General features: G+C 35.5%; 3 protein-coding genes across 12 annotated transcripts; 2 read left to right on the top strand and 1 right to left on the bottom strand.

Moving 5' to 3' along the window:
- Positions 1 to 1,222: 1,222 nt before the first annotated feature.
- LOC147522820 (putative AMP deaminase) lies at positions 1,223 to 20,628 on the bottom strand. The gene is given in 20 exon segments (XM_086595110.1): positions 1,223 to 1,668; positions 1,740 to 1,754; positions 1,756 to 1,839; positions 1,928 to 2,008; positions 2,102 to 2,275; positions 2,646 to 2,756; positions 2,834 to 2,887; positions 3,830 to 3,982; positions 5,225 to 5,365; positions 7,247 to 7,360; positions 13,693 to 13,754; positions 14,693 to 14,835; positions 14,926 to 14,993; positions 15,158 to 15,337; positions 15,414 to 15,541; positions 15,667 to 15,718; positions 15,874 to 16,087; positions 16,817 to 17,097; positions 17,879 to 18,072; positions 20,118 to 20,628. Coding segments are annotated over 20 exon segments (2,694 nt in total). The 5' UTR covers positions 20,494 to 20,628; the 3' UTR covers positions 1,223 to 1,599.
- On the top strand, positions 8,749 to 10,855 carry LOC147522822 (uncharacterized). 10 transcript variants are annotated; one of them, XR_015214783.1, is made up of 5 exons: positions 8,749 to 9,056; positions 9,312 to 9,382; positions 9,445 to 9,504; positions 9,619 to 9,785; positions 10,505 to 10,855. XR_015214783.1 is itself a non-coding variant. In XM_086595165.1 (5 exons), the coding sequence occupies exons 2-5, from the start codon at positions 9,380 to 9,382 to the stop codon at positions 10,612 to 10,614; spliced, it is 300 nt and encodes a 99-aa protein (XP_086451291.1). In that variant the 5' UTR covers positions 8,749 to 9,056; positions 9,301 to 9,379; the 3' UTR covers positions 10,615 to 10,855. The 10 variants fall into 10 exon arrangements, 5 of the variants coding, with proteins under 5 accessions (XP_086451291.1, XP_086451266.1, XP_086451280.1 ...); XR_015214785.1 differs by having other exon boundaries at positions 9,426 to 9,504; XR_015214782.1 differs by having other exon boundaries at positions 9,301 to 9,382; positions 9,445 to 9,534; positions 9,579 to 9,785.
- Positions 11,979 to 13,672, top strand: LOC147522821 (uncharacterized). The gene is made up of 2 exons (XM_086595192.1): positions 11,979 to 12,706; positions 12,777 to 13,672. Exons 1-2 carry the CDS (start codon positions 12,390 to 12,392, stop codon positions 12,994 to 12,996), a joined length of 537 nt encoding a protein of 178 aa, XP_086451318.1. The 5' UTR covers positions 11,979 to 12,389; the 3' UTR covers positions 12,997 to 13,672.
- Positions 20,629 to 20,753: the final 125 nt, after the last annotated feature.

Genomic DNA, 20,753 nt, shown 5'->3' with positions numbered 1-20,753 from the left:
TTGAAATATAAAGTTGTATTCAAGAGTAGATACTAAAAACATTTGGAAGAAGTTTTTTTGAGTGATCAGAATTATGAGGGGGGAGGAATCTAGATGTGGATAATGAGAAATAGCATTGTTGTCTTTGGATGTGTTATATTTTGACACTTAGACATAATCGTTAATGTTTTTTTTAAACATCTTTTGCGATGTGATACAGACAGTGAGAAGTAAATAAAATATATTGTGATGGGAGACAAACAATGATATTACAATGATATTAAAGTTAGGGTGAACTAGTGTTACCCCCACTAGATAAGCCAATTAGGATTTCTCCACTAGATAAGAAATTAGGGTCTCCCCTTAAACACGGTCAACTTGGTTTGACCGTTAACTTTAAAATCAAACAACTGAAAATGACATAAATGCCCCCACCTAATTAAAATTTAACATTTTCTTTTTGAAAACAATGAGGATATTTGTGTAATTTTCAATTGTTTGACTTGAAAGTTAACGGTCAAACCAAGTTGACTGTGTGTTTAGGGGGGAGATCCTAATTTCCCATCTAGTGGGGAGAAATCCTAATTGGCTCATCTAGTGGGGGTAATACTAGTTAACCCTTAAAGTTATATCTTAATATCTATCCAAATTAACGATTATCCCATTGCAAAGATTTACTGTGAAGAATCTATTCTCTTATATCTTAATCACACTTCTAAATTAAGTCAACTACAAAAACGAGATCAAAACAATGAGAAGTAAATTAAATATATTTGCGATGGAATAATAGATGTGTTATATCTTAATATCTCTCTATATCTTAATTAAATGTATTTTATCATAAAACTTATGAGAAGATTAGAGGTAGAGAGAAAAAAAAAATGAAAAATGCAAATGGAAATGAGAAACATACAATCATCAGATAACCTAACTTTTAAAACTCTATAGTGCTCTTCTTTGTTAGGTCCGGGATAGCTACCTTTTTCATGCTCTTCATTTCACCTAGTTTTCTTTATCTTCCTTCCAATTACTGGGTTAAAAGATCCACACTCCATCTTGCTGGTGAAGTGTTAGGTGTCACTGTATGTAGTGCCCTATCTACCTCAGGGGTTATCTGATATGTGAGAATGGAAGTACATTGGATAGCTTTTCTGTTCAATTTGGGGCTATTGATTATGAACGCATTTAGAGTTTAATTCATTGGTTGGGGTTCTTGTGAATCAGTAAAGAAGAATTAAATCCCTTGAAAGGGAAAATTATTGCACAATCCCATTTCTCATTGCAAGGACCATCAAGTCATGTGTGATCAATGAATGGTAAAACAAGTTTTAGGAAACAGTCTATAACTCTATCGTGCCTAAATTAATAATAAGCTACAAAATTGTCGACCAGCCAATCTGCCATTGAGATTGTTTTCCTCTTCCATGATTCGTAGCGGCACTTTCAACAATGAACAATTCCATATCAGTGCACTGAACAAGATGGAGACTGGAAAACGTGAGTTCAAGGACGATATAGACGAGAGCTTCCAAACTTCTCGCAGGAATCAGCGCATATCCTTGGGGAGAATCATTGGCATCCAGAAGTGTATCCCCACCTCGTCTCCCCTATTGACGTTGTTCAAGGGTCTATATCTTCAGCAAACCTGGCTTTTCCTGAGAAGACATACTGCATCTCCTCCTTCCATGTCTGCAAAATCAAGATTGTCAGAAGGGAACATAAAGCCTTCAGTAAACTTGCATCCCATAGACATAAATTACCTCATGTCTAAAACATAATTCTTAAATGTGGGACGTTTGTCTTGTGTATATCATTTCCTTCAGGACCTCTCTTATAATATTTGTTCCCAAGCCAGTGTAGCTGCAGTAGCAAAACAAGATCAAACAAATTCAATTATATGTAATTCCTAAAACCATAGCAAGAGATGAGTTATCTTCCAGTATCATACTTTTACAGCATGGGAAAATCCAGATTGATCAACTGAATTCCTTGCTATCTCACAGAGATCACAGGAGGTTAGCTTCCAAACCTGGCAAAAAAATAAATAAAGGTTTGCTAAGAAATTCGAAGACCCTCAACCTTTTGCCTGACAAAAAAACAAAAAAAAACTCAACTACCAAACCTTAGCTGCAACGCTGTATTCTTCCACAAGTGGTTCTTTTGTCAAATGTATTAGCAAAGGATCATCAGTTGAGAGTGAAACATTAAGCCCACGCTGAAAGAACGTGGGAAATGGGTTTCGATGATAGTCCAGAAACAAGGAATTGTTGCTCAATGGTGTCATTGACATTCCAATCTGATAAACACGATAGATAGGGCACAGTATCAATAGACAAAAAAAAATATATATATTGATGCAAGTGGAGAGCTTAGTTGGAAAGTAGTAAAATTAGGAATGGTCATACACGAAGAGGTTGTTAACCTGCAACAAACGCCTACAGACCATATGAGTTTCCTATATATACTTCTTAAGAACCCGAGCATCCAATATTAATAGGGTTCACACGTTTTTCATGACAGTTTAAACTAAAGCAAATGGCTGGTGGCCTACTCCACATTATCTGTGCCACACTACTCTATGCTTTTGGCAGACCGTTCTTACTATTAATTGAAATGTAGCTTATGCTTGATCTAGAAGAATATAGTCAAGCATAGAAAATATTAACCTGAGCAAGATAATACAAATACTGCAAGACCGGAGATTTTCTTAGAATGATCCCATGCCCAATATTATGGCATGAAAGGAATGCCGCGGCCAAGTGGTCAATATCTCCTGCCTGTTCATGTAATCATGATGTTATGAACTGGTGTGCATAACGAAGAAGTAAAATCTTAAAAGCAAGTAGACTAGAACCTCTCCACAGTGAGGCCGGAATCTGATTGTAGGCATTCCTTTTGATTCACGAAGCTGTTAAAGAGAACGAAAAAAGAAAATGCAATCATCTCAAATGAAGAGCCAAAAATATACATATTTGAGGGTCAAGAACTGCAACCTAACCAGACAAAATAAGTCCTCGGAACTGTTAATTAATAATTACCTATCAAAGTGTATCTTAAACAGAACATGAGAGCATGCCTAGAGACTATTAAAATAATTTATTCTGTCCCAACAGACTTTACTTAAGTATATAAACCTGTTTCCATTTGTACAACTTGATTGGATGGTATTCAAATTATCAGAAAAAAAATCATATTCTTCTTATATGTTCTCTAAAACTCTCAGAGATATTTTCCTGATTCTATTGTGCTACATGCACTTGGAGAAACTCCCATCATGTTTCACTAGTCATCTAACACTTGTATGCTCCACAGAAATCAGCAACCCTGTTAATACCCTTTCATGCATGTGCCCATACAACTAGAATATTTTTCCCATTTATTAGGACTTCAATCCCATCCAGTGACAACATCTTTTTACTATATCTTACCTGGTGTAGACAATCATCAACTCAAAGTACACAATCCAGTCTTATTACCGTCTTCTAGTTGGCAATGACATGGCTTAAGTACTTTGTCTACAAAAAATTCCAATGCTGTATAATGTTCATTACAGCAATTGATAAAAACAAGGAAAGGGGCTAAACAAAATTCTAGACAGTGATTAGAATAAGACTTGATTGTTATTATTTCATTTTCTTTTCTTTTTTTACGCTTTTGGCAATAGTATACAGGTATACATGTTAAAGTTTGTAACTTCGGAACTGCAATAACCTATAGATTCCATAAACTGCTTTTGATAATTCGATCTTACAAATTCATGAAAAGCGGCACAACTACAAGGCATCTGAAACTACGGTGGAATTTAAAATCAGAGAAACAAACACTTGAGGCAAAGTAGGAAAATGACTACCTTGTTGAGGGTATACAAATTTGCATAGCAATAGTATGCATAGTATGAGTATGCAGGATTGAATTCATTGGTCCACTCAGATGGCTTTGGCATGTGCTTAGTTGGACGCCTTTCAGGTTTACTTTCATCATCTACGATGTCAAAACCTACAACCTGTGCAGGAAACAATGAACTTCAATAACCCATTGTTCTAAACTGATTCCTACCATGGATAATGGAAGGCGCTGTCAGTCCGGAACAACGCATACTCCCACTACAACAGAATTAAAAGGAAAGGAAAAAAAGTGAAACTCTTCATAGATTATCCATCTCAATTTTCAAAGTAGGTATGCATAGAGTAGCCTTATGCTTCCACATCTTTCCAAATAGATTATTAAATCAGTGAAAGATATGCTTCCACAACTTTCTGTGATAGATTTTTAATTCAGTAAAACTTATGCTCCTACAACCTAAAAAGAAAAAACTGAAGCTAACTGCATACTTATGCTCCTACAACCTAAAAACTGAAGTTGAATAAGCTTCCCTCTCTCACCCCCCTTGATGTATACCACAAGCATACACCAAGCTCTACATTGTATATTTGCTTTTAATCAATCCTCTGAGGGTGAAATGGATGATTTCATAAGACTGCAGAAAGAGTACAGGAATCATTTTGTAGTTGCTTTGCATATGATTTTCTATGTAATTGGGATACTCTTGTAACTTAAGGGCATGGGTGGGTAGGATCAAGTAGCTACTGCTACCTAAGATCTATATGCATTTGTAATGTGTAACCTTTTGAACTATTATGAATAAATTGAGTTTTATCGATTAAAAAAAAAAAAAAAAAGTTACTTTGCATATGAAATTTTTTGGTTATAAATTTAAAAGAACAACAAGGAAAATAAGTCGATCTCTTTTTCTTCTCGTCTCAAATCCATTTCGAAAAGTTTAGCATATGTGCTACTGCAAAATCATAGGATAGAGCCATAAACTGTAAAGTCAAAATGAGATTACGCATAAAAGATACAAGTATCTTGTAGTTTGTTTTGTATCATCCTATCTTTTATATCAATAGAAGAGTTTATCCATCAAAAGAATACGCTCAACACCTGATGGGGGCATTGAGCAGTTATTATTATGTTTATGTCTTGTTTGTAATCATCTTTCTGATTTAAAGATTTCTTCGTTTGTTGTACATCATCTCTTCCTACATTTTATATTGATTGGCTTTTGATGAAGTTTTAACCATCAAACAGTCAAAAAGAAAAAAGAAAACTGAAAAGAACAGAGAAATGAGAAAAGAGAAAAGTCATAAAGAAAAGAAAAGAAAAGATCAACATCTAGAAATGGATTAAAGGAACTTGTACAGTAGTACTTCGGATATAGAATATAAAATATTCGATCATAAAAAACCTGTTTTAGGAACACATGCAGCTGAGGATGAGAATTTGGGTCAATTGAGACTTCAAAAAGCGGGAGGAACACATTATCCAAAATGTTCTGGAAGGATGTAGCTGTTCCCATTTTCCGGTAGACATTGTATAACCTGGGTAGCTGAACCACATTAAAAAATATGAGTGATGAACTACAATATTAACTGAGAAGAATCACGGCATGAGCAAGTTTGACTTTAAAAATTTAAGCAGCTCAGGGTTCAGAGAATAGGTTTATATTTCTAAATGTTAGTTGCCATTTACTGTTGTATTGATATGATGTTCACATTACTAGGTTTTTCTCTTCATTTGACAGAATGACCAACATGTCTGATCCTTATCATGCCTATACCCTGTTCTACTCCACATATACTGATATTCTGTTTACAAACAGGGTGTAGCCTGAAAGCGGAATGAACTACCAACGCACTCAAAAATTTTAAAAATTTAAATTCTTTCTATATTAGTAATATATTCCAATTGTGGAAGAGGAATGAACCACCTAAATTAGCCTGAAAGCGGAATGAACTACCTATGCACTTAAAATTTTCTAAATTAGTAATAGATTCCAGATGTCAAAGAGTCTTGAGGGGTAACATTTGAAAATGTCAACTTTTGTCCACAGAAAACACGAAAAATCTGGACTACAAACCAGAGTCTAAGTTCAGGTGTATTCAAATGATCAATCCCATTTTTCCAAGCCCAATACTATCCCCACTTAGACACCCAAGAACCATCATGGTTGTGGTGGTTTTCCTCAAAAGGCTATGTGCTTCCATGCAGATAACGCCCTACTTAGCCACTGAAGGCCATCTAGGACAACTTCCTAGCTGACGCGTGACGAATACATGGTGCTACAATCATCACTCCTCGCTAGGTGTCTTTCAAACATACCACATTTGGCAATACACACGAGGCATCACAGTCCCACCATCTTTGGAGAGAACTGTCTTCGACTATTGTACCACTTTGTAATTATTCCAGCCCATACTATGATGTTGATCATGTCCCAGCTAAGCTACTCAAGGCCCAAAGCATATCATGGCTGTCTACTTCTCCTCAAAGACATTAGTATGTGATAAGTCATTATTAAAATTAAGGATCTGGACACACTAAACCCATGAGATATCACAATCACAGTTACTGTGACGCCCCCTAGGTATAGCCCAAAGGGCTATGTTGGGAAGGCACCTTAGCAAAATAATGGTGATGGCAGCACCAAGTTCAATTCCACATCGGCTTGGAAGCTGTCCTACAAAAACTGATGTGGACATGAGTTGGGACATAGAATTCGAGTCAAGCCCATGGGTCGCATGCATTAGGTGAGCCCCCATATAACTTAATCGGTCCAATTTGAATTGTTTTAATTAGTAGCAGCCACATGTCTTATTACTATTGGCTTCCCTTTGTTGTCAGTTAGTATAAATAAGGGCTTGTAATTAGGGTTCACTAGTAAGTTGATGTTTATGAATTTTTGAGAAGAAATATAGAGAGACTTTTAGGTTTTCTTTGATTTGTTTTAATTGAAGTGTGGACTTTGATAAACTGTTGCTTCTGCCAGTTTAAATCTACATTAAAACTTGGCAGTTTGGCACTGTACGTGTTTCACGATATCTCCAAATTCACCACAACTTCCAACAACCAATTGTGTTTAATCTTCCAGACAATCATTGCCATATGCTATTACATTGATTTCTATTCATCGCCACTTATGTTAGAGTTCTAAGGAACATCTCTCGAGGGGCTATAGGGCGCAAACTATTGCATCTTGCGTTATGTGCGGATGGTCCATTGGGGGTTTGGCAGCGCCCCAACCAGAAGTTGTTAGGAAGTTTCTATTATGTGCAATTGTGTTATTTTCTTATATATCTATTGGAGGGATACAAGGCCGAAAACTAATTAAGGCCGTGTACTCTTTTCTCTATTTTCTCTCCAAACTTTCTTCACTAATAGAATCAACCATAATAAATGAATTCTAGAAAAAAAAGGATAAGCTGGCTACCTGTATCAACCAAACTGCATTTTCACTATAGATTGCATTGTTAATAAACCAGCTTGCCAACTGATCCCATTCACTTTGTTTTCTTCCATAGATGGATACCCTGTACTCAGCCATCTAGAAAATAGAGAGGATTTAATTAGAATTGGATAGATGGATACTGCCATATGCTGCTTGACTATTCCAAACACACAGCAATTATCTAAATTCAGAGTTAGCAAAATGAAAAATCCTGAAAAACATTCTACCATAATCAAGTATTTGAGAAAATCTCCAAGAACATCAACATCGTTCCGGACACAGCAAGTGAACTATTGGATGTGGACGAATGCACTTATGATACACCCCATACATAGAGACATAATGGAATTTTGTATGTAGGAATTTGTTGTATGTGGGTATGTTGGTCCAATAAAGTGCCGTCACGTGTATTCAAACCTGACTCTCTCCAAGACTCCAACTACAGAGATAAAATGTTAACATTTGGTTGCAGTGCAATACATGTGGCGACATGGTATTGGTCCCGCATGCACATACTAAATCTTTTGTAGAGACATGCACACTCAGTCACGCAGAGTCATTTAGGCATCTACAGACCAGTACTGGGATACAGAGGATCATTAGATCTTCGAACATAAGACTCCTTCCAGTGGAAACATGAGACACCCAGTTCCATAAGGTTGCCTTAATATTACATAAAAGTAACTCAAGGGTGTAAACCTTGGCTTCAAATATTAGTTAGATTTCTTAAACCAATGCTAATTAGGCTACTGAGCTAATCTTTTGGAGTACTCATAGATTTGTACATGATCCAACAATCCTCAGTCAATTACACATTAGCTACTCCTGTTAGGCCACAGATGTGTACATGTCTACTTTAATCTTTCCCAATAAATCACTTATCCATTTGAATATTATTCTCATCTCCAAAACCACGGATCTGGATACTAAAAGAGATTTCAGTGAAAAAACATATTCATTATATATGTTCAACATGCATATCCCATTTCTGTACAACAGACTTGCAAAAATCCACGAGAAGCAGCCGTGCTTCTTGGATGTGCCAATCACCCTTTAGCTAATAAGTCCGTGGGTATCTCTTTTCCTTTTTGCTTGGTAATAGAAGACTTTCATTCAATAAACAAAGTAGGTTGAGAAAAAACTGCAGGTACAATACTTGGCCCATTTAAAGCGCTATAGTATTTAACCGGTGTAGGGTCAGGTTTGGCTTGACATAGTTTAGACTTCAGCCATGATTGCTGAGCCCAACCAAAACTTCAGTCAGGATTGGGTTTCACAGTTAGCTTGTCGAGTTGTTTACTGTATCCCTTAAAACCAACTTATGATTCAATGTCAAACCACTGATGAGTGATTACTATAATCTATAACATCAAGAAATATTATCCCTTAAATCCCAAAAAAATAAAATATATATATATATATGGGGCTGGCTACCTTGACAGCTCCAATTGATAGCTTATCTTGCCAGCTCGTCATGTCCGTTCGATCTCATCTAATCCAATGGCTAGATCACGCACCCAAACAACTAGAGAATAGAATGGGGGAAAACTGGTCATTTAACTTCCTTTATCAATTAACCCAAAAAAAAAACGCACAGACCTCTCCCTTTCTCTCTTTTCTCGCTCTCCTCACCAACAGTGAAGATGACGAAGTGACTTCCACCCCATTGAACCTCAACAACGAAAATGAAATCCACCACCACTACAGAGAGACCACCACCACTCAAGAACGAGAAACCCACCACCACTACAGATCGAGAAACCCACCACCACGTTTGATTAACTCAAAAGATGTAAGTTTTTTTTTTTTTTTTTTTTTTTTTTTTTTTTTTTTTTTTTTTTCTATTAACTCTCTTTTCTTCTATTGTGTAGTGTTTGAGATGAATGTTGAGTTCTAAATTGGATAAATTGATGTTTTTGCTATGATAAACAGTGGATTTCAATGCAATTTAATTTGATATTTGCATGATAATTTGGTCAAACCATAGTTAATTTGATATAATTTAATTTAATTTGATATTTTGCTATGATAAACAGTGGATAAACAGTGGATTTCGAAAATAATAACTTGGTCAAACTTGTGAAGAAGCTACCAGATGAACTTTTTCATGATGTAATGGTAAGTCTTCTTTACTTGACATTTGCACTATATGAAAATGAAGTGTTATGCATATTTGGCAGGTTCCCTTTGGCAAAGCAGCATTTTTTCCTGGTCGGCTAATACACACGAATGAGTTTTTGGTAAGTTGTTCGTTTCACTACAATTGCTAGGTGTAATTTTTCCTTTTGTTCTTATATTATGTCTCAATTGCTAGGTGTAATTTTTCCTTTTGTTCTTATATTATGTCTCTGAAGGTTCTGTTAGGAGAAGGGTACTATGTCAAACGAACATCTAAGCAAACTGTTGATATATTACAAAGAAGAGGAAAGGCTTTGGACTCTCAAGTTGATTCCCTTAAGGCTGTAATGTTGGACCTTAAAAGTGAGGCTTTTTTTTTGACACTACAACTTCTGAAGCTGCAGTAAGTTTCATTCTGACTTAATTTTAATGCATTACTTCACTTAGTTGTAACACTTGGTCGTTTAGCTATTAAACTCACCGATGAACCCCCACCTCACGGAGGGTTGCTAAACTAACTGATCTGCTCAGGTGCCGCTTCTTGGCTTGAGCAAGTTCATTTGTGCTGCAATATGAGCCGAGTCTGAACATGCTGAAATTTGACTTCCCGACAAAGTATTAGTGAACTTCGAGCTACTCGAGGTTCTACTCGTTTCTAGCTCCCTCAAGCTTGTTTCATGTTGCAATTTGAGCTGAGCTTAAATAACTTTTTTTTTTATGGAATTATTCTGCATACAAATAATGGTTGTTGAATAAAGGTGATGGTGCTAATAAATATATTTGCATGGACTAAGGGACTTTAACTAAAGCACGTTGTAATATGCTTATATGCTTCTAGTCTAATTGCAACCAAGAGAAGTCCGTGTTTGTATAAGTGTACTCAGTGTTGTCTAATACTATTGCTACAACTAATTACTAACTACTTTTATTATTGTTATTATTACTATTGTTGTTGTTGTTGTTGTTGTTGTTGTTTGTTATAAGATTTTCTTTGAATGGCCTGAATAAATCTTCAAGGAATATTGAGTAGTTAAGAGTTTTCAGTTTTTCTTTGCAGTTATTGGGGGGAGTTTTTTTATTAGTCTTTTCTATTTGATTTTAATTCTTAAATCTTCTTTTCAGTTCTTGGTTTTGAATCCCAACATTTCTCAAACGAAGGGGAGGAAAAAGAAAACAAAGAGAATGAAAGGCCCCAGGGAGGAAGCCTTAAAGAATCCAGGAAGAATGTGTAAAGTTTGTAATAAGATTGCTAAACACGACTCTAGAAATTGTCCAGAAAAATTAAAAAACAAGAGTGGAATGACATGCTTGTTTAGTGTGGAAGGACCGTTGGTTATGTTCTTACGGTCTTGTTTTTTTTGGGTGTGTGTTTTTTGTTTTTTTTGAATTGTAAGAATTTTAAGACTATCCAGTTTTTTGGGAGCTTACAGCAGTGAATTTCTTTTATGGAGTGAACTAGTTCAATGTGTTCAATGCACCTTCTTATTTTTTTTATTGTTTATTACTAGTTCAATGTTTATTTGCAGGTTCTTCTTCATCTCAGTTGATACACCACTCCATTAATTTGCTTATATAGTATATGGTTTCGATATGGATGGAAATTGCAGTGAGATGATTTAATTGATACATGAGTTCATTCATTATCGTTGCATTTGAATGCCAATTGGATACAGAAACAGTTCTTTGTGGACTATGAACAAAGAATGTTCATAACTTATGACTATGAACAATCATTGTTCATAGTCCAATTGTGATATGAACAAAGAATGTTCATAACTCATGACTATGAACATTGATTGTTCATAGTACAGTACAGAGAAACCCACCCACCACCACGTTTTTCTGTTAAAATCTTCGACCGCTCTCCTCACCTAAAGAAAACAATTCAAGTTTGAAGCTTTTACCTTTTGGTGAGTTATTTCATATCGCAAAGACATTAATTTAAGGTGGGTGTGCGCCTATTAGTTGTGCTCTATCTATAGGCGTGCGTCTATTAAACTAACGACGCACAAATACTGTACTATGAACAATCAATGTTCATAGTCATATGAGCGTGCGCCTATTAGTTATGCTCTATCTATAGGCGTGCGCCTATTAAACTAACCACGCACAAATATTGTATTATGAACAATCAATGTTCAGTCATGTGGGCGTGCGCCTATTAGTTGTGCTCTATCTATAGGTGTGCGCCTATTAAACTAACCACGCACAAATATTGTACTATGAACAATCAATGTTCATAGTCATGAGCTATAAACATTCTTTGTTCATATCACAATTGGACTATGAACATTGATTGTTCATAGTTCGGTAGCTATGAACACTCATTGTTCATAACTATGAGTGTTCATAGTCCATACTGTACTATGAACAATCAATGTTCATAATCATGAGCTATAAACATTCTTTGTTCATATTACCATTGGACTATGAACATTAATTGTTCATAGTTCGGTAGCTATGAATAATTGGACTACGCTATGAATGTTCAACAAACTATAACAATCACCGTCATAGTCCATATATGAACAATCATGAATCATTGTTCTATGACTATGAACAATCATTGTTCATAGTCCAATTGTACGTGGTTCAATTGATTGTCCATTGTTCATGACAACAAAAAGCTCATTCTGTCCCTTGGGAATTTCGACAGCCAATTGATGCAACGTTTTATTCACAAAGATGTATATTAACACCATCCATAGCAAGTGTTGGAGAGCACGAAGGAGCACACTGATGATCCGAATTTTAATCCAATTGCTTCAAGTATTAATTTTTTTGGTAGGCAATTGCTTCAAGTATTGATCAAGGATAAAACCCCAAATTCATCCAGAACACTTAAAACATAAAAATAGAGATAAAAAAAAAAAAAAACCTTAATCCTTAACATAAGACATCCAGTGTTATTAGACATAAAAAAAACCCAAAAGCTGAAAGCCGGTCTGGAAGGGAAACAAGTGAAGTGAAGTGAGTGGCTGAAAGAAAAAACACAATCATCTAAAATATGTTTCTTGTAACCCAAGCTCCCAACAGAGCATTATCCTCAAAACAATGTACACATTCCTCTTCTTCTCAATTCCCAAATTCAAATCCTAGAAAACCACTCTTCTCCAATAAGCCCAAACCCAAATTCATTTCCAGAAACCCTATAAAATCCCCAAATCTAACTCTCGTTGCCAATGCGGTAGATTCAAGACCCGATTCCTCTTCACCTCCTTTCAAGGAAGACGAAACTGTTTTCGTTGGTGACGATAGAGTTCCCTTGGAAGGCGTTATTCAATTCGACAAACCCGATTTTTCAGAGAAAATAAACAAATGGGGGTAATTTAATTTACTTAATTACTTAAACAGTAAACAGTAAGAATTTCACAATTATTTGAATATGCAACAGTCGTGTTACACTTCTTTCTGGTGGAGATGTTATGGCTTTGCTTTTGTTCTCGGCAATCGGAAGACTTAGTCATGGGTTTCCTGTTTTCGATGTCGAGACACTTCACACAGCATACCCTTTTATTGCTGGTATCCCTTTTAACGAATCAATTCAATGGACTTTTTGGGTGATTATCGTTGTAATTCATGACAGTAATTTTGGGTTTTGTTGGGAGAGATGAAGAGAAGAAGGAGGAGTCATCGGGTGGTTTTTAGATTTAATTTTGAGAAAAGAAAGTAAAATGACCAAATTACCCTCGGCGTTCCTTTTGTTAAATGCGAACAAGATCTAGGCGTTGGATGGGCTTGAATCTAGTGGATGTGATGAGCTGTTAAGATAGGATGTCAATTTAAGCTATCAAGGTAGCCTGCCCCTATAAATAAATATATATATATATATATAGGTAAAACTTCATATATATATATATATGAAGAGTAGCTACTTAAGTTAACTTAAAATAAGTACGTAGGTAAAACTTCACCTATAAAATGAATTCAACCCCAATGTTTTTGTGGATATGATATAATTACTGTAAAGATCATCTCCATAAAATTTCAGCTCATTTGGAAACCTCCAACATTAGCAAAAAAATATTGCAAAAACTCAACATTTCTAGACCGTTAGATTTCTTTTTAAAGATGACAACAATTTTTATCTATGTTAAATCAACAAGAAAATCATTATGTTATCATGCCAAAGTTCAAGATCCTCCTTTGGTGGATGAAGAGTAATATGTTTCCTTTAAAATTATTAGGGTAATTGTTTTATATCCAAAAGAGAAATTTAATGAATGTATGTCAGAACCACAACTAAAAGGCGAACAACTTCATATCTAACCACAATACGAATAAGTCCAAAAACAAACGAATGGTCAAACCTGGTATTTACTTGCTTCAAGATCAGACAGAACCTCCTTGGTTACTTCGGCCAGAAAACGCCCTGAAACGATTGCCCAATCAACATTGGTAGAGAAATTTTACTTTGTAACAGAAAATGGAAAAGATCATTATTGAGACTTTATTTTCATAATTCAGCACATTCTATGGAGAATTACCTCATCATACGATACTACTTTTATTTTACATTGATCCGTCAGAGAAAAGTTTCATTTAAATCGAACTTCAAGATAACCCAGAGCAAAAAAAAATAGTGTCTCCCACTAAAATTCAACTGCCGAGTATTTTAGACAGATAAGGTTTTCCATTTTCTCTTCTTTCTTAAGGAAAAACAAAGTATTTAAGACCCAAAGTATTTAAGAACATGGCGTATTACAATTTATTCAGTTCATGGAAAGAATTAAGAAGTGCACAATTTTACATAATTGTGATGATTTAAAATACAAAATCAAAAGTGAGTCCCAAGCATCAGTGTATCACTTTTCTAAAGTATTGTCTGTTCTAATACCTTGATAACTGCAAGTCTAAGAACCTACTATTCGAATTATATACTGCAAGTCTTCAATCAAATTAAACTCCCAAGGACTTTCAATTAATAGATTAACAAAATTTGATTTATTTTGAGAGTATTTTATGAATGTTCCAGTGTTGCCAGTCCACTTTCCCAAGAATCTATATTCCATGGAAAGCTTTGCTGAGAATGCAGTTACTCATGAGAAAGCTTTCCCATTCGAAATGTTAAAATGGGTCAAAACCAAGTCAAATGAAAACATATCTCCAATTGTTGTATATAACTATATAAGGGGAACAGGGTCAGTCCAATAACGAGGAAAGAGGCCCAGCCCAATAAGCAAAGATTTAATAAGAGCCAACCCAAACTAAGAATCTAAGACACTCAGGCTAAAAGATCTAGGTTGAATTTGAATTGTCATTCCCATCATTATACATTTACCAATTGAGCAGATTGTTTGTGTCTCAAACCTTGTATAAGATTGTCTTGCTTTAGGAAGATTTCCCTGAGTCTGCTCTGTCCACAAGGATTATACTTAAGATTGAATGTATCGAAGCGATGAAATGTATTCTTATCAGCATGCACATCCAACAAATCAACATTGAGATCGTATCTGCAACATTCCATTGCAAGACAATAATAAGAAATGCAATAGTTTTTTCCTACAGAAAATATTGATCGATGCAGCAACTGATATATTTACCCAGTCAAATCCAAACTCTCAAAAACTTCTCTAAGTGTTAGGTACTTTCCATCTCGAAATATGACAACCTGCGTGAGAAAGTCAATAATACATTGAAGGGTATTAAAATAACGGAAAATATTTTTGTTGTACCAAGCAAAAACGAAATTCATGTCAAAGAAAGAATACGATTAAAACTTAAGTAACTGCTTGCTAAAGGAATAAAACAATGCAGAAAAAATAGGCATTTTACCTCGTCAGGTTCTTTTCTTAATTTGGACTTGATGAAGCGCAAAAGATGCTTCTGATTCATGCATGCGGAATGATGTATATGTGTATCTACCTTTCTTACATTGTAAAAATCACGATGTGGGGCACCTTTTTGAGCTAAAAACTCTCGATCTGCATTTACTAAAAGGTGAAGGCGGAACTTCTGCATGAAGAATAAAATAACTCAAATTAAACACCCTAAATAAAAATACATTCAATATAATTTTTAATAAATTTACCTCCTCAAGAAGACGCAGTCGATGATGGCATTCAGAGCGGACATTCCCAAGAGATGCAATTTTCAGTAAGTGGTGCATATCAGTGAAAAATGTGGTTGCACTTGCAACTGAATAGATATCTTCAGTTGCTGGGTGTAATAAAAACAACAGAGTAACATATTTAGTGAAAAAAATAAGATGTCCCCTCTGAGAGCTCCAAAGACGTTAGTAGCTCATAGAAACACAAATAAAGGAAAACACAACTGTTACTCACCATCCCTATTGAGATAAACACGTACAACCCCATCCTCCATCCTAAAATAGTGCTGTTTTTCAAAAAAGAAAGCATACATAAATGCTTTTCAGAAATCAAATTGTATGAGTTCATTACTTTGAGCACCATAATGCTTAACCATACAGCAGGAAAAAAAAAAATCACTGTCGCCAAGATGGATGTTTCAAGTTACAATTTTTTACATACCCCAGTTGGTTCAACATGCTCCAAATGAAATGGATCTTTGTTCAGCACTGGAAGACTTGATTCTGTAAGATTTTCGTTCATCCAGGGAGCAACTTCTTCTCTGTAAACATACTTCTCCCGCAAGTCTAAACATTCACGGAGAAGCATACATACTTCTTCTTCTTCCTTATTTGGTTTCTCTAGTTTCAAAAATTTCGAAAGAAAGAGGATATCGCTTCAGGAACACAACAGTAACAAAAGCAATAAAAACAGAATAGACAAGTCAAGACCTCGAGTCACATAACCAAAAGTACAAACAGCTAGATAATCTTTCAAGGAGATCATAACAAAACAATGCTAAACTGAGATAAAAGAGTGTCAGAGGTCTGAAAACAAAAGAACACAAAAGCAGAAAAAATAACTTAAATAAGGATGTAGGAAACAGCTTCAGTCTTAAAACACAAAAACCAAAAAGAAATTGTTCATAGACCATTAGATCTATGAGACATGCACACAGTAGTAAAGAGTATGAACCCAAATAACAAGTCAAGTCAGACTAAACAACAGTATGCACCGACACAGCCAAATAATAGAATTATAATAAACTACTTAAAGACATCGTAAAATGACGATAACCAATCATTAATGATAATCATATCAAGAATTTGAATATTTGTGTGTGTTGAGGGGGAAGGGGAGGACGGTGAGCTAAGCTATTGGCAAAACATAGCACATTCACGTCAAGCTTATAACATTATTTGAACACATGCACTCCAGCTATATAAAAAGATGCACACTAACAAGAAAGTCAACACGACTTTCAAGCAATAATACTGACTTGGGGATTGCAGAAGATCTCACTTGAATTGTATTTCTCATTAAATATGACTGGTACAAGTTAATAAAAACAAAAAATCTATTTCTAAGGAACAACAAATGAAAACACAAGAAGCTAAAAGCTCACGATGTAAGCAAATGGGCAGATCGAAGAGCCATCGAATAAGATTTGAGTCTATGAAAGTCGAATATACCACGTAGAGCTGTTTTGACAGGCATGAAAATGTCAAAAACATCCTTCCTTGCAATGTGTGTAGGACCGTCACCTGTGTCTACCTTCTGATTGTCATGCAAATCGCCATTACCCTGCGATCTGCTTACCACATCTCCAACAATTTCAGGAGGAGAATCATTATTTGCTACGTCATAGGAATCAAATGTTGAGACATGGACGTTTGAAATACCGTCCTGCTAGAACATAAGCATATAGACAAATCAGAAATCTAGCACCCTGTATTCTATGTGGCAGAACCTTATTAAGACTAGACAATTCACACATAGTAAGCTACTGAAGATATAATAGGTAGGTATACCTATATACCTCTATTGAATATCAGCCAAATCGCTCAACTATTTATTGTTTGCCTTCAACAGGGGGACAGCATGAAAAGGCTAGGTGCCAACTAACAACATGCTATAGAGTATAGACTGCTGAGGAGGACAAATACATTTGAAAGACATACAGAACATAACTATACAGCTTTCAGTAAAAAAGCAACAACTATGAAATGTGAGTACAACAAAAACATACACTGGTGTCTTTTTCTTCTTCTTCTATTTTTTCCTCTTTTAAACCAGTTAAACTTATTTGCGAGAAGAAAAAGCACAAGTAAGTTGGTAAGAGGTCTCAAAAGTGAATACACACGTGTTATTCTGTATATTAAATTTTCACATTGGCTTGTGTTTATATAAGACAATTTTTTGTTGCAGTATCTAAATCTAACTCTAAGATCATAACATCCATCCATATAAAACATACATGCATTTAACATGATCCTTAAGTTGAGTCTATAACCGATAAAAAATAATTGCAGTGTCTAAATCTTCACTTTTTCAGTTTTCCTTTAAGATAGCATTTATCCTGATCAAATAACTAAGTACGTCAGTGATTCGTACAAAAAAAAATCGGAAGAAATATTCTACGCATACATCCCATTTTGTAATTGTATGTCGAAGATGTGAGGCTTACATTTTTACCGTCAATTGCACCAGAATTTCCATTATCATACGGGAAATCACTTTCGTCTTCATTAAGTAAAGGGTCTTCCTCAAAATCCTCTACCCTTTCCAGTGCAACAAGACCTGAAGATTTTGGGGTAGATGGCCTAGCTACAAATATCTGGCCAGATTTAGGACCAAAATGCCTATGAAACTGATTGCTTCCTGCCAAAGTGAAATGAGAGGAAAAGTAAGTTTCTAGTCACACAGGCCGTACATAAACTATATTCGTAGGCATGTATAGCACAAGGTCCAGTTCAGAACTCGCCTTGGCCCAGACTGAATATGCATAGGTCCAGGTCATTGAAAGTTTTTCCAGAAGCGTGCTCATACACTACACAACACAGACTATTGAAGCATCGACAGCCTATACACAGGCGGATCCAGGATTGTCAACCAGGGGGGGGAGGGGGGGGGGAATGGTATAGTGTTGTTACTATTTTTTTTAGGGAAAAGTGTGGGTGGGTTGTAGCCCAACCCAGCCACCCCCTAGATCCGCCCCTGCTTATACAGAAGCCATAGCCCTGCCAATAGTGACCAAGTCCAAGTTATCTTACAACCCGTCAAGTTGCATCATGGAAGAGCTGGTCAATAACCTTCAACTTGTATTAATTCAGGTAGTTGGCAAGGGAGTTGGACTTTGAAGAATTTAACAGAAAACCCATTCCGATCATACGTTACATTTTACTAAACTAATTATTAGCTTTCCAGAAAGGTGAACTGTAAGTGTCCAGCTGCTCGGCTGGTCAAGGCAGTGGTGGTAGCACCAGGAGGTCTTGCGTTCGATTCCCACAGCCCACTTTCATCGGGTTTGGGAGGTTTTCATTTCTTTAACACCTAGTTGCTTGGGTTTTAAGCAACAGCCTCTAATATAAGGAAGTTTCGAGGAAACAAATATTAATAGAGCTTCCAAGGAAAGCACAACATTTAACAGCCAAACAGCTAACACTTTTTGTTTTCTTTGTTCAACCAAACAGTTTACACTAACTAGTGGTCAAAACACACAGAAATAAGCTCATGTACACTTTAAGTAAATAACGAAGTTGTGAACATGCAAGTTTCAACTCAACTCCTCATCTGCTACCACAACCAAGCATCTGAACGTTCAACAGCACTCAAACATGCATCTGTTCGCATATCTTGAGGAAAATAGTTTAAGATGGAACTAGGAGATGTGGATATACCATGTTCCCAAGAACAGTAATCATTGACATCTTCGGAATGTTCCTTGCAAACAATTAAATTGACAGACATAGAATGCATTCTCCAATCAGTGAACACCATTTCCCTAAAACCTTCATAAATGATCCATAAGGAGATACAGGTCTACGAAAGCTCTATTTAAAATCATCCGGCTAGCATGAGAGTTTTACAACATAGCATTTAAGTCAACTTTTTATGAAGCTTTACAGCATGCTCAAAGAGAATAGTCAAATTACTATAACAATCTCAGAAATAATTTTGAAAACACGGAAAATAAATTTTGGAAGACGGTCAGGACTAGCCCAATGTACCCTGCTATGGCAAGTGTGGAGAGGTTCAGATGTATGCAGAGAATATTTCTGCAATTTGGATCAATGACCTCAAAGTTAAAATGGGCCAACCTACACTGAAAGAACAAAAGGACTACTGATTCAAAAATCACATTTTCACAAAATGTAGGTGAAATAACAACCAAAATAGGGGGAAAACAAGATAAATTAGTAAACCATACAAAAAACAACGAAAATAAGAGCAATAAAGAAAGAAAAAACAATGAAAAACAGTAATTTACAGAGAATGTAAAACTTAACCGTAATAAAAAAACATACTTTCCCTAGGAGGAAAAGATGTAATCCAAATATAAATAAATAAATAAACTAGAAAAATAAGATATCAAACAAGAAAAATAAAAACCATAATTACAAAACCAGGAGAACACTTTAAAAAATACATAGCATACAAAATTTAAAACTTGTATACACAAGAAATATAAAACATATGAAGATTACCTCAAGCCTCAAGGTCCACTCACCTAATACCATTACAATGCTCTTCCCCTCAAGTAATTTAAGGCAATACGAAAAACAATGATCAGTGAACTAAAACACTCAACAAGGTAAGCACATTATCATCACCGACTTCTAATCAAACAAAAAGTTGCCACCTTTAAAGTTCACAACCTACTTTCCCATTGAACTTAAATTGGAAAGACATAAAAGAAACCATACCCTCTTCGTCGCGCTGGCTTGCATGGAACTTAACTTCCTCCTCCTCATCTTTCCAATGATCAGCCAACACAGCATTAGGCAAAGAAGATGAAATCCCATATCTAAGATTCCTAACATCATCAAAAGACCTTGCCAAAACTCTTTGTTTCCATATTCTCCTATCAATCTCTTCTTCTTCTTCTTCTTCTTCCTCTTCCTCTTCCTCTTCCTCATAAACAAGTAGTTGTTTTTTGTTATTACGAAGTTGAATTAAACGAAGGAGTATTTGATTAACACTACGTTTGTGAATGTAGAATGCAGATATGGCCATAAATGAAGCTCCTACTAATGCTGCTATTGCTAGTTGCATTGATGTTACTTTTGAGGATGAGTCCATTTTTTACAAGTGTGGGAACTGGAGCGAAGTGTTTTTTGTTTAGGGTATTTATAACAAACTTTAAACTCACTTAAGATACGAGGTTTCACTTACGTGTACGGTTGTTAACAGCCTGTACAACAATAAGATATTTTTATAGTCAATATACGGTCAAAGATTTGAGAATGGTCAACATATATATATTTTTTATTTAATTGGGTTCAACTAAATAATTGGAAATGGAGGGTTATCCCTAATTGCAATTAGTAATCGAGGTCATC

The sequence above is a fragment of the Coptis chinensis genome, chromosome 1 (assembly GCF_015680905.1).
Source record: "Coptis chinensis isolate HL-2020 chromosome 1, ASM1568090v1, whole genome shotgun sequence".
Lineage (NCBI taxonomy): Eukaryota > Viridiplantae > Streptophyta > Magnoliopsida > Ranunculales > Ranunculaceae > Coptis > Coptis chinensis.
The sequence above is the reverse complement of the archived record's forward strand: the minus strand, read 5'-3'. Positions and strand labels throughout refer to the sequence as shown.

What these genes read in the sequence shown, in the direction of transcription:
- LOC147522822 (XM_086595140.1), top strand. Translation starts at nt 8,802, where the DNA reads ATGGGGGAAAACTGGTCATTTAACTTCCTTTATCAATTAACCCAAAAA. An exon ending in TACACACGAATGAGTTTTTG is followed by an intron (nt 9,505 to 9,618) that starts GTAAGTTGTTCG and finishes ATGTCTCTGAAG; the next exon opens with GTTCTGTTAGGAGAAGGGTA. An exon ending in TGTAATGTTGGACCTTAAAA is followed by an intron (nt 9,746 to 10,504) that starts GTGAGGCTTTTT and finishes TCTTCTTTTCAG; the next exon opens with TTCTTGGTTTTGAATCCCAA.
- LOC147522821 (XM_086595192.1), top strand. Translation starts at nt 12,390, where the DNA reads ATGTTTCTTGTAACCCAAGCTCCCAACAGAGCATTATCCTCAAAACAA. An exon ending in GAGAAAATAAACAAATGGGG is followed by an intron (nt 12,707 to 12,776) that starts GTAATTTAATTT and finishes AATATGCAACAG; the next exon opens with TCGTGTTACACTTCTTTCTG.